The sequence below is a fragment of the Falco peregrinus genome, chromosome 7 (assembly GCF_023634155.1).
Source record: "Falco peregrinus isolate bFalPer1 chromosome 7, bFalPer1.pri, whole genome shotgun sequence".
Classification (NCBI taxonomy): domain Eukaryota; kingdom Metazoa; phylum Chordata; class Aves; order Falconiformes; family Falconidae; genus Falco; species Falco peregrinus.
In genome coordinates this window covers 796,277-810,005 of record NC_073727.1, presented here as the reverse complement: position 1 = coordinate 810,005, position 13,729 = coordinate 796,277, and the positions used below count along the sequence as shown (strand labels likewise).

General features: G+C 45.3%; 1 protein-coding gene across 4 annotated transcripts in view; it reads right to left on the bottom strand.

Annotated features, from left to right (window-relative positions):
• Positions 1-12,407, bottom strand: part of ATL2 (atlastin GTPase 2) — a 38,442-nt gene extending 26,035 nt beyond the window's left edge. For 3 of the 4 annotated variants that reach the window (XM_055811164.1, XM_055811163.1, XM_055811165.1), the window contains exon 1: positions 12,252-12,407. In XM_055811164.1, the coding sequence (XP_055667139.1) occupies positions 12,252-12,312 (61 nt within the window). In that variant the 5' untranslated portion in view covers positions 12,313-12,407. Of the gene's footprint in view, positions 1-7,141; positions 7,164-12,251 lie in introns of those variants that run through there. The other variant, XM_027779636.1, reaches the window with a different exon arrangement.
• Positions 12,408-13,729: the final 1,322 nt, after the last annotated feature.

Here is a 13,729-nt window from a genome sequence, read left to right as displayed (position 1 = left end):
TTTTTGTTTGTTTGTTGGGGGTTTTTGTCTTTTTTTATCTTTTAATAGTCCCTCTTACACTTTGAGAAGTCCAGTTCCATCCCAGTAATGGGGTTATGGACCCAGCACATCTACCCCATACATCCACACTCTGAGACTGGATGTTTCTGAGGCATGGCTGATGGCTCCTTGCACTGCATGCAGAACAGCCAGGCAACACTGCTTCCTGCCAGACTACTAAACGCAGGCTGGTAGATTCATCCAACTCAGAGGGCAGGTCTCAGTGCTGTTGGAAATCCCCATGTGCACAAGAGACTAGACTTCAGGCTTTGAGTACATACAGAAAAGCTCTCATCTGTCAAAGTATAAGGACTAGAGCTTGTAGCGCAGTGTTGTGGGCCCAGAAAGCCACGGCTACATTTCTCACACACCCCACTTCATCTGACCTTTGAAGCTTCCATACTACTGAACTAACATACTCCAGACTACAGTCATATCTACCACTGTGGCTGGAGCTGATGCAAAAAGATCACTGACTGGACTTGCTCCTGAAGTCTGCCATTCATTCAGGCCTATTACTATGACTGTTTGCAAATCATTCCCTACCCTCTTCTGGCTTCTTCCAACCTGAATCATTCAATTAGAGCATGTGAGCTAATGCACAGTTCTGACTCCACATAATCACTTCCTAACCCAGGTCAAACAGGGCAGGAGATAGAAGAGAAGCAATACTGTGCAGCAAGACACAGAAGCACAGAGGCTTGAATGGAAGCAAATATAGCCAAAAGAAGATAGCACTACCCAGTTCCATAGAAGCTCTTCACTCAGCAACAACTACAGGACTACTATTGACACTCATCAGCTAAGTATCCAGAACAAGCACCATTTGTTGAAATGCTAAGCCAGATTTTGAGAACACTAGCTTCTTGTGTGTGTACAGTCACTATTTCAAATTAACAAACTCAACTAAATAACTTGTTTCTTAAAGTATGAGGTGAAACGAAAAGCTAATTCCTGCTTCCCCATGTACACAGCTAGCATCTGATGACCTATATGTCCTGCAGTGTAAGGACACAGGAGTGAGAACCGCCAGCTACCCATGTGCTGTGAAAAGAGCCAGCGTGCTTTAACTGCAAGTTCCTCCTTTTAAGTACATTAATTGAAATGAAGAACCAATATAGTCACACTTACGTTTCAACCCAAACATGGCTTGAGCTTGTTAAAACACATCATTCACATTCTTTTATAACACAAAAAAAGCACACACTAATTCCTAAACTCTGTTTTAGATACAGTATAGGTTTTTCATCAATAACTAGTTATTGCTTCTCTGGACAGTGGGTTGAACACAGACAACTGCACACAGATGCAGCATGACATTAAAGTAAATTTAAATCCCATTTGCTTTTTAGTGGCTTAAGGCTTGGATTATGATCAGTCTAAAGAATTCACTTTCATTAGCGTAGATGGCTCTCATCATTACTCCTTCCATTTGCTCTATCACATGGAGTCACTGTACATCTTCAAGCTGGTAGTCTTAATGCCTTGTTTGTATAGAAACCTGCACTTTGCTACAAGTCCAACTTCAAATCAAAACTTTTGGTGCCCCTAGATAATGCAGCTCTCAACATCCCTGAACTCTTATTCCCTGTGCCCTACAGACACCACACATTTGTGTCCACACAAAATCAACTGAAGTGTCCCACTCACAGTTCAATACAGATGCATAATAGATTCCCCCACACACACACACCCGAGTGGTAAAGCAAGTTGAAGTGGGCTGCACGAAGCTCACACCATCTAACTTGAAATCTTGTTCTACCTCCACAGCCTGAAAGAGTTCACAGCTTGAATCAAAAGCTTAAAATAAGTTATCATGACAGAACTGCTGCACCACATTTAAATGTAATACATTCTCTCTGAGCTTCACCTAGGAAGTTTTCCTTAAGACAGAAAGGAGACAAACTGTTTAAATGTTTCTTGTTTTGGTGTAGAGATCTGAGGGAAGTGTAGGCATGTGTGAACTGAGTTCCAGAGCACAGAAGAAAAAAAAAAAAATAGGTTAACCTTCAAATCTTATTTCGACAAGGTAAAAAAAATCTGGCACATCTACTGGGAGGGGGGAAAAATCATCACTAGATTTAAATCACAAAATTGACCTCCCCTTTTTTCTCTGGCAGTCCTACTCCATGCAATAAACTCAAGGCAAGATCCACATGAAAGCTACAGAGCTGCCACAGACCTTAACACATCACTGCTTTCCTATTGCTGAGTAGTAAATACTGCCAAGTAGCTCATTTTAAGGCCAGAAATAATTAAATGTTTTGAATATTTCAGCTATAAATAAGACTGATGAGCTAAGTTCCAAAGACTTGTTTGGATATCCAATAAGACTGACAGGAGTAGGGGAGGGGGGAAGGCGCATTTCATTTAACTCTCTCTGTTCCTTCAGGGCAATGGGATGTTAAGGGACAGATCTAGAACTGTTACATAAACCGTGAGCAGAATCGAGAAGTACCTGAAGCTAAAATTCTGCCAGGGAAGGGAAAAAAGAAGATATTCGGATGACCTAGATACCTATGAAGTGTCATAACTAATCAAACATAGACCTGTCTACTCTTAAGTGCTTTAAATTGCTTCTCTGTTGAATGGTCCACATGCATGCAGGAGCAGACAGCTCTCCCCTGTGCCAAATACTGATAAGCTGGCATTTTGCATTCTCCATTTAAAGGGACAGAAAAGATAAGAGGGAGACTTCATTATAATGAAGATGTGCAGCAAAAAAGTTAACCCTTAAATTCAGCTATTTTCAGCAAATGCATACAAGTAAGAGAATACCAACAAGCAGAGACTAAGGCAGAAACAGAACCCTGACACAACCTAGTAAGTAACCCCCAAAAAATAGTTATTTATGTATATAAAAGGAATGTCTTTCTGAAAGCACATTGTGAACTTAGTAAGAAAGACGTTTCTCCATAGCTACAAGGAAAAACTTGAAGGGTAGGGATAGTGACAAAGCATGCTTCTCACCCTTCTTCCACTCTGCCTAAAAACCACAGCTATTATTAGCACACTCACTGAAGGACCTAACAGGATCTCTACCCACAGTATGGTTTACCAGTACTTTCCAGCCCCCTCAGAAAACACTGCTTTAGGAATACTAAGAGTAAGACAGATGAGAGCACTGAAAGGCCTCTTCCTTGCCTTCTCTCCCCTTTCTTACCCATCCCTCAGGTTCTTGAGGATGGAAATGAGAACACTGGATCTGACAATGCCCTAGTTCACCACGGACTCTGGAAACGGCAAGTGAAAGCTCCTTGTGAACACTGCAGGCTATCTGCATCCTTGCATGCCACACGGATTTAAACTAGGCAGACTTCTGCTTGTACTTCAGAGTGATTTTGTTTAAGGTTGTTGCTCACCCAAGAAGATTCAGTCAGTATTTTCTCATTGGTTTCAGCCATAACTACATTTTACATACCTTATATGTATTCCTCGCATCAGCAGCTGATAATTTAAACAACTATCACCTAACTTAAACCAAGATTTTGAATGAGAAGGAAAGGGAGAAAATAATAAGGCAAGAGATGCCAACTCCAATTACCCCATGTTTGATCTTCAGATTACCAACCAGCGTAGGTTTAGTCACCCAGCTGCATCTGTTACCACAGCCACAGAGGAGCGCAGCAGCAAGCAAAGTGCTCACTTTTGCTGTACAGGGAGGCACAAAGCACTGGTTTTCAGACTCATTTCCAGGATAAACAAGCTGTCAGTCAGAACACCAACAGGTTTACGGAAACAGTGCAAGCTGAGAAGGCTTCAATTTTTGCTTTTTGATCAAACCATGCTTCTAACAACTTCAAGCTTCTAAGCAAAAGTGATCTTAGCCCAACCTCCAGTTTACACTTAGCTTCCCATCTCCATTTAAGTTCCTGCAGCTAAGAGCCTCCCATCCAGCTTTTCCAGCACTGAACTCCATAATTCTGTTTTAGTAAGAAGTTCTATATTTCATTTCAAAGAATAAAGAGCAGTACAGGAAGAGACTGGTTTTACTTTAAGAAACTGTCTTCTCTAGATTATGTAGCTAACAAAACTGATAGAGTAACTACCTCCAGAAACCTTCATGTAGTATTTCATTTCCTCCTTCCTCTCACTTCTCAACCTTTCTTAACCTGATAGCATCACTAACACACCCACCAGATGAAAGGGAAGTGTGAGCAGGTGAAAACACAATGCCCAGATCAACAACTCGAACTGAAACAGAAAAAAAGCCCCACACAAGTCAATTTAGGGAGAACTGAAACCACAAGTCACATTATGTGTGTGTTCACTTCATCTCCACTGGAGGAAGAGACTTCTTGCACAGAGCCATGACAAAAGCAGTTCTCAGTCCCAGCTGCCAAGCACAGAGAGAAAGAGGCCCCGGCTGCCGCATCACTTTTTCTGCAATTAATTCCTAACAATTGATACAGCACCTAACCATGCCCATACACTTCAGAGCCCCATGCCTACTCTCCACAACTCCCAAGTCTCTGGCCAGACATCACTGCTGTTGCTGCACAGAAGTCCCTTTTTAAGACAACTCAAAGTATACTTATTCTGCCAACAGGACAGCACCAGTAACTGCCACCTCCTCTCTCCCCTGTTGCTTCTTCAGGCCTTCTTGAGTAGCACAGCTGAGTCTTAACCACCCACTCATAGAAGGGCTCTCCCACTCCTTCCTATTTCCAGCACCACGCAGTCCTACACTGCCTTTCCTGCTAATTTTGCCACACATCCAATGCTGCTGAGAGTCAAATCAGCTAAACAAACCCAGCCAGCAGAAAAAGCAATCCAATATGAAGTTTTCTACAAACTATCCTAATGAGCACTAGAACTGAAGGCAAAAAGCAGAGCTACACAGCTTCATCTGCAGGGCACAAGGTCGGTTCAGCTGTACCATTGAACAGTACAGGATTGCTGCCCTCTGTGTTGGCACCACCATCCTAGGTCCTGACAACTTATCTTGAACAAACACAGGGTGATGTGCTGTGCACTCCACAGCCTCTAAAACAGCTGAAACAGCACAATTGAGGGGAAGGCACAAGCTGCTCGACTAGTCACTGGTGCCAAAAGAAAAGTTTAGCTTTGTGACTACAACCTAGTTAAACTGGAAAACTTCTCCAGACTCTCAGAACTCACAAGTACAGTTAAGCATGTTCATGTGGAGACTGACTTAGCGATATGCGATAACACTGCAAAGATGGGTAGACAACTGGGCTGTAACTGGATCAGATTAAGTGTTGCCAAGGATTTGTCTAGATCTGAAACAGTTCAGATTTAGGCTAGGCTAGCAAACACATTTGTTACCCTTCACTTAACAACAGTTTCCTTCCTTTGCAAATGGAGGTTAACACCAGTTTCAGTTTTTCCAGTAACACAGGCCAGAACATGTAACTGGTGGGAAGACCTTGAGCCTAGCATAGTCCTTCCTGCACTACAGGAGCATTCCCTTGCCACAAGGACGCTGTAAAACACTTAGACTTTAGTAGCTCAGCTCCACACAACAAGCACCTTTGTATCAGTTCAAAGGGCTCAAGACTTACCTAAACTTCCTCGACATCATTTATGACACTTGTTACCACAGAAACCTCAGCCACTGCTAGCAAAACAAGTCTTAACAATAGAAGCATTTTTTGTTTCTTAAACAGCATTTTGCCCTGAGACAGAAAGTGTTGTTGTTATATGTACACTTACAGCTGCTGGCCAGTCAAGCCTAGTGGAGAGTATATAGCATGGAGGGGAAAAAGAAGAAAGTAACCCCATAGGTAAGGCAAGCCACATCATCCTCCTGAAAGGAAGACACACAGGAGAGCTAATTATTACTGCTCTTCACATCAAGTTCTCAGACTAGTCTGAATACATCTAGCCAATCTTAACTGCTTTTCTACAGGACAGCACACCGTATCGTATATTGGGACTACAAGTGGTTTAATATCCATCTTACAGTCTTTGGACAGTTTAAGACACCCTACCAACTGTTAGCTTAGTCTCTGTAGGTCATATTTATTATCCTCCTTCTGTGGATCCATGAAATCTTTCCTTCCAGCATACAGAGGACAAACACTGTGGAGAGAAGTCTAGGTTTAGAAGACTAACCCAAACAGAGAGAGATAGCAACATGCTGCTCGTTAAAAGCTCACAAAAGCTTAACCTAGTCAGTTCTAAGGCACTACAGAAATAAGTCAACAACACAGAGCACAGAACAGCTCGGTTTGTTATTTGATTAACGAAACAGTGATATGCCTGTAACTCAAAGTACTTAGACCAAGACTCTAAGAATAACATTCAGTCTATCATGAGCCAACTTCCAACCTCTTTAAAAGCACCAGTGTGCATTTTAAGGATCTTCTCAAGCAAGCAGGATTCCTAGTAGCATCTGAAGGTTCTGCAAATATTTAATCACATACACTATTTAGATGTTCAGAGTAGATTAGCATGTTCATTTCTACATTAGAAAATGCAACTTTTGCTTTTAAGCTTAATTTTTTCAATGTTCCTACCACCATTATTTTATTTTGAAATATTTTTGTCTTTTAAATCTCAGAGTACAGTATGTGGCAAGTTTTTAGTAGGTACTTATTTCTACAGTACTATTAGCTCTAGAAAATACCCCAGTTCTGTGCCCCACCCTCCAAAAGCATTACTTACTGCACTTTTCCAAACAATTTCTGTACCAAGAAGTCTGGCACGCTAGCATTTAGGAAGATTTCCTTTTAAGTATTTTGTACTGCATTCCCTCCCTTATCCCCATGACAAGCTCAAGACTGTTGCTTGGAAGATAACTGCCTTGAGGGCAGCCTTAACGCCATGTTTAGAATCACACTGCTGTCATTAACAATTCCTTAGTATTACTTCAGAATTACTAAGTATTTAAGAAATTATTTCTATTAAAAGCAAGATGACTTCTTGTTTTAAGGAAGTGACTTGGTTATATCAAGAACCTTAACCTAATTTTCTACAGCAGTCATTTTTGCTACTATTCTATGTCTAAGCACTACATTAAAGCAAGCCAAGCTTCTGCCTCCATGTCTAGCAGTTCATGTACTTCAAGTTGCTGTTTCTCCCCTGAAATCAGTACTGTGATGATTTCCGTATCAGGCAGAGGATTGACAGATGGTACCTTTCATTTCCCAATTGTTTATGGTTCCCCGAGCAGGTCACACAGACCAAGATAAATGAACAGCCTCCAAGTAAAAGCCAGAAGATCCTTTATTACATGTACCTGAGGAGCTGAAAATGCAGAAGGGGTTGAGTGAGAAGCAGGATAAAGACGTAACATGCAAGGCAGTAGTATCATAGGACTGGGTTTACAGAGACAGTTAAAATAACTACACTTGTTCTTCCACTCAGCAGTACCATCCTGTTTGAGAAGATAAGAGGCATGAACAACTTTTCCAAGTGCATACAATGTATAAGTAGTAGTCCTAACACGTCAGTACAAGCAGTTGACAAGTTCTCCAACAGATTTCTATAATTTTCAATCCAAGTTAAAAAAAAAAAAAGCCTTGCTGTCCTGGAATCATTATACAACACATATTTGAAGTGTCTTTTAAGCAATGTTATTGAGACAAATCAGAACTTGTAAATTCAACATGACTAAGGTGATGGTGGAAGGAAAAAAAAAAAAAGAAAAAAGTATTAAGATTTTACACTAACTACAGACTGGAACCTGATTCTGATCTCACCCAAAGAACAACTCCACAAGAAATTAAAGTTCTACTCTCACATATCAATTTACTGGAAATTACATTCAACACCGTACAATTCATCTGTACAACATTTTATTAGTTCAAGTCTTAAACTCCACTGCCTTCCAGGTTTTGGCTTCTATTCCAGTCTTTTAAGAGAAACCTGCCAAGACTTGCAATAGCACACAAACCCCACCTTGCCATGCAGAAATCACTGGTATGTAGGGCTGAAAATGCAACCAGTCATTTGCTCACTGTCTGCACTGAAAATAAGTCTGGAAATACATCTAGAACAAGAAAAAAGTATTAGATGAGACATCTCCCCTGCTAGCAAAAGCATATCAGAATATCCCTCATACCATACACAAGTCATAGATAGAGGCCTAGTAACTGAGCTGTAAGCCAAGTTCTTTCCCAAAAGGCACTTTGTGCAGTCTTCCAGCTTTGACAGTTTTCTTATCTATTCCTCCAGAATACAGAAGAGTGGGGTGATTCTTTTAAAGTAAGTTGGTCTTTCATAAACCGTTTCTGCAGTGGCCCAAATAGGAAATCAAATATCATGTCAAAGAGAAGTCTATTAGCCCTACTCATGAGTTTGTCAAGCTGGCATCAACCAGGAATACCAACATCCAGCTTACCTGCATTCACTCAGTAAAGCCATCTTTGCTGTCAAACATCCAAGTTTTTCCAGCCTTAAGGAGGAGCCAGCTACTAACCATTATAAAATTAGCACAACTATTTATTTAATTTGGTTAACAGGAAAGGGAGAAGAGACTTACTTAGCTTCACAAATACTGAGCACAAACATCTACTATTCTCACGCTAGAACGAGATACAAGCTAGTTTTGTTCTTCAAGGAGTAATGTCTCCATGGAGCAGCTGGAATTCTCAGTGACACACTCCAGGCAAACTAACTAGATAGCTGTAGGATATGTAACTGCATGAACAACCTGCTATGGAGGTAATTCATTAAGTGAATTTACCAGTTATGGCACTGTAATGGAGTATGTACACTCCCTCCCAAACGCAGAGGGGGAAGAGTAAGCTCCTTGCTTTGCTGCAGAGTGAGAACTCCAGTTAAACACCAACAAGTAGTTACTTGCCTATCATGTAATTAATATCCTAGATCCTCTCCCAGTAACTCATTTGTACAGCTACGGAAATACAATGGGTGTTACCTTCAAGTCTTAAGAAATACATTCAGTCAAATAAGAACTAACAGTGCAGGAAGAAAGACAGATCTTCAAGTCCCTCAGATCTCACTCCAGGTTTCATAAGCGGGCAGAAGATCAACTTCCAAATTTAAATGCCTTCTGAGTTCCTCCAACTTTTACATCAAATGTGTTTCGAAAAGCATGCTTAGCAAACACATAAAACCTTGCTTTCCTGGAAATTAATACTACACAATATATTAATTTATTTCAAAAATAAACAGAAGTTAAAGGTCAGACAAGTTAGCTACCAATGCTCTCAGAACACTAGTCCCTATTGTGTATTAATTTGCTGCTAGAAACAATTTTATTATAATCCTTGTCCTAATAGACATCACTCGCTTCATATCAGTTATTTCCTGGCAGCTAGCTGAAACAGGACACATCAATCTGAGCGATGTTTTCACACACATTTCAAACTTGCTCACCTGTTTGTTCTGGTTTCTAGACACAAACCCCAATCCCACAAATGTATTTGTGTAATTCAACTCCCTACACAGCACTATGACCTCAAAATCAGCTACAGGATGAAATAATAGTCAAGAACAACCTTCCAAAAAACAAAGAAAGCTATGTCCATCTTTCCTTCAGGACATCTCAAGAAGGCTTTCAGTTTGCTGAAAACATTATGAGAAAGAGACCCAGTCACTCTCCAGTAAGCATAAAGTCTTCAGAACCAATGTACATAAGTACTTCTGAAAAATTCCAGTTGTTTACAAGTGTCAAATAAAGGCCTGCCCATGCAGAAGCTTTATGCCTTGTTCACCATAAACAGTTGAGATGAAAGACAAAAGCCTTAAAACACTAATGATTGGTATAATAAGTTTGAGAAGTTAATGCAGGACTTGGCAAAAAGTTGGAAAAATGCACTCAAACTGGCAGCCTGCAGGTGACATCATAGGCACAGCGTGCAGCAACAGTAAAAACAAGGAAACAATTCAGTTTGATTTTTAAAATTTAAAACTTCCCATTCAAAGACAGTCACGCCAGGACTATTGAAAGTCATCCCCAGGACAGGTCCTGCACATGACCGCAGTGCAGTAAGACAAAAACAACTTTTCTATGTAAGGTAAAGTTTAAGTGAAACTTGGAAGTTTTCCTTATGAATGTCCTTGGAACAATTAGAAACTTTTACAGGCTGTAGCAAGACGTAAAACAGTCTACTAACAACAAGCACCAAGTTAAAACTAGTTTTATCACAGTGCTGAAGTGATCCAGCTTGCACTGGAGACTAAAGACACTGCACTTAACTATGAAAACAAAAACAACACAGAATTTAATTTAACCTGCATTTCTGTCTGCTCATTACATCTGTTTTTGCAGTTGAGCAAAACTCAAAAGTCAGAGAGGATGCATTACTGCCATCAAGAGATAAGCCCTCTTTATTAGGTTGGAGGAAAATCCCCAGCCCTCCATACCTCCAATGGACCCACTCTTATCCAGTCTGGCCAGCTTGAGATAGCACCCCTACTCTTCTTATTAGGACAAGAAGAAAAAAACAATCCCTCATCTATCAGAGTATCTTGCTCCAGTTAGTGGTACATTATTAGTATATTCAGTAAGCAAACAATAATCACCAATATGTAACCAAAACACAGGGACTGCAGTTGGCAGAAGGTACCTTGGAAAGTATCAGCGCTCCTGCAAGACCTGGCTCAAGCACTTGCTGTCCATCTGACACAAACAAGAGCTGCTTGGCTTCCTTAACCAGGGGAGGCTGTGGTGTTCAAAGGAATGCTTTTATGATAGTTCAAGTAAAACTGTTCCGTGCTAGAATGATTTCAGAAATATCTTGCAGTTGCAGGCAGGTGAACATAGAAAGGAAAAAGAATACAGCCTTTCTCAACCCCACTCCCTGTTTTCAAAAGCATTCTAGCTGAAACACTGCAGAGCTACTGCTATTATTTCAGGAGGAACTGTAACACCATTAGTGACTTTAGGGTAAGCACAAACGTAACAGCTGTTAAGCAACATAGCAATAGTACAGGAGGAGTTTTAGGACTCTTCCATAACATTTCTCTTCTTTTAACTATTCCAATTCACCACACTGCTTTATTTCAATGTAGAGAAAGCTTCTCTGCAAGCAGGCACAGGGTCTGCATGTGTGGCTGCCTATCAATTACATTGTGTCATGCCTAAAGTAGCAATTTAACAGTGACGTGTGCATGTTTCCACCAGTAATGATAACACAGCTACCTTAAAGGCCATTTATTACAGGTGTCCTGGCACTTTTATGACCCTGAGAGAGTTATGCAATAACCTAACATCATAAGAGAAACATCAGAGAAAATTTGAGGGGGACAACGACAGGAGAACAGGGAGAGAAAACAGTACTCAAGTAGTACCACAGCCTCAGTCGCAATCTCTGGACAATTTTAAGTCATTAAAATCGCAATGCTGCGACACACACACATTGCCACAGGCTCAGAAGCATTCACTGCCTCTTCCTCCCATTCAAAAGCAGCGAGAAGAGCGGCCACCCTGCACCTGCCAGCTCACCGCGCAGTTACACTCCCCAGCCCTAGCTGGCTTGCAAGTGAACCCACTGACACCAAGGGCGGCACAGGGCACTGCTGGGCCGTACGGAACCGCGCCCAGCCGGCCGCCCCGCTCCCGAGCCCCGCTCAGGCGCTCCGGCACCGGCGCCTCAGGCGGGGCGCCCGGCCGCCCCCGGCGCGGCACGGAGCGGGTTAACGAGCTCCCGGGTTTTAAGCTGTTCCCGAGAAATAACCGTATTAAAACCCACACACACTGCGCAGACTCCAGCACACCCGAGGCCGAACCCCGAGTCGGAAGCGCGTCCCGTCGCCACCGGGGAATACGCTGCAAGCGAGACCGGCGGTGCCAGCAGCGCACCGGCTCCCTGCGGGGGACGGGCCACCGCGGGCCGGCCACCGCCTCCCCCGAGCTGCTCGGCGCGGCCCACTCCGCAGCGGGACGCAGCCCCGCGGCTGCCGGCGCCCCCGGGCCGCCGAGCTCCGGCCCGCGTCCCCCGCGGCGTGCCCACGGCCGGTAAGGTCACCGGCGCCGGGCCGCGCTCACGGCCGCCCCCGCTCCCCCACAGACCGCCGCCCGCGCGGCCCCCGCGGGAAGCGAGCGGGATGACCCCGCTGAGGAGCCAGCGACGGGGCCGCCGCGCCGGTTGCCCCCCGCATCGCCCCTGAGAGGGCAGGCGGCGGGGCTGCCGGCCGCCCCCGCCATTTTGAGGAGGGGGGAGACACCGGGGCCTCCCCCGGCACCGCTTGCCGGCAGGTCCCGCCGCCCGGCCGCGCGCCTCCGCCGGGCGGTCCCGCCACCGGCCCGCGGCCGCCAGCCCCGGGGGACGCGTTACCTGCCGGGTCAGGCCGCCGGCGGGCCGGCCCCGCGCGCCGCGCCGCGTCCCTCTCCGCCATCTTGTCCAGGTTTAAAATTAACTCGCCGTGACGTCAGAGCTCCGCCGCCAGACCTTTATCGCCCGTGGCGGCGCGCGGGCAGGGCGGGTCCTAGTGCCCCCGGCTGCCCGCCCGCCCAGGGGCGGTGCCGCGCATGCGCAGCCGCGACACGCCTCCCGGCGCCGGCCCGCCCCCGGCCTCGGCCCTGCCCGCCCGCGGCGGTGCCGTGCCGCAGGCCCGGGGGGACCCCCGCCTCCGCCCGCACCCCCCGCCGGCCCAGCGGCCTCCGCCAGGGCCCCGGCGCGCTGGGAGTGAGGGGTCCGCAGGGCCTCGGGGAGCAGCGGGGCGCTTGGGGCGGGGGGACAGAGGCGGCGCGGCGGGCAACCTCAGGGTGGAGCGTCCCTCAGGGGCTCCTCGCTCGTCAGCAGCCCGGCTTGCACAGGCCGGCGAGGCGGCCGCCAGCTGCCACCGGGCCCGGCCCCGCAGGCCGTCCGCTGGGGTCCGCCGCTCCCTGCACGGGCCCGTCGGGCCTAGGGGCAGCCGGGGACCCGCGTCCCCCGCGGTGAGGGCGGCCCCTGCCTGCTGCGGCGCTCGGGCGGGAAACGGGCCAGAGGGCGGCTCCGAACCGAGACCGGCGGCGCGGGTTCCCCAGGGAGCATGCATTCCTGCCGTTCCCAGCTCTTGTCAGAGTTTTGTGCCTCTAAACCCAAACGGAGCTTACCACCGCCGTTCAGAAGGCCGTTAGAGCTCGCTGCACGTGGCTGTTGGGCCTGCGAGGTTTCCTGTTGCTGAAGGTCATGTAAACCTTCATAATCGAATTGGTCAGTGTGACTGCGTCACTTCTTACAACAAACACATTTGTCTGGTAAATAAGCATGTGAAGTGGGCAACAGCTTTGCAAAAACCCATCTCGCTGTGGCAATTCTGTAGAAACCATTTTTCTCAGTGTCCTGATGACTTCCTTGGGTTTTGAGATGCAGCTTCTGATCGACAGCAATTTGAAAAACAAGCACAGTTTGGTTCTACGTAAACGGAGGTGGAGGAAACCTCATAAGAAATGTTCAAAGCAAAAACCAACAGTCTGTCATGGCACCTGAAAGTGCTTTGCAAACCTCCTCCAAACCCCACTTTCAGTCCCTTACTGCTGAGATAGCAACATAAGGGTCTTCCTAGCATTAGGGCCCACTACACTTGGTGCTGTGCTTACAGCGGCCGTCCTTGCCTCAGAGTTTAACGTCTAAAACACATTAAAAGGACATTAAAATGTCTAGAAGATGCTGTAGTCACAGCAAGCGTGAACTGCAGAAGGGTACAATGATCAAACTAGTATCATTATTCAGTTCTAGTTGTGCCGCTTGCAATAATAAAATACATGATGATGTAAAACTGTCAAGAACTTTATTATTCCAAGTTTACATCAGCACAAACAGAAGCAGAA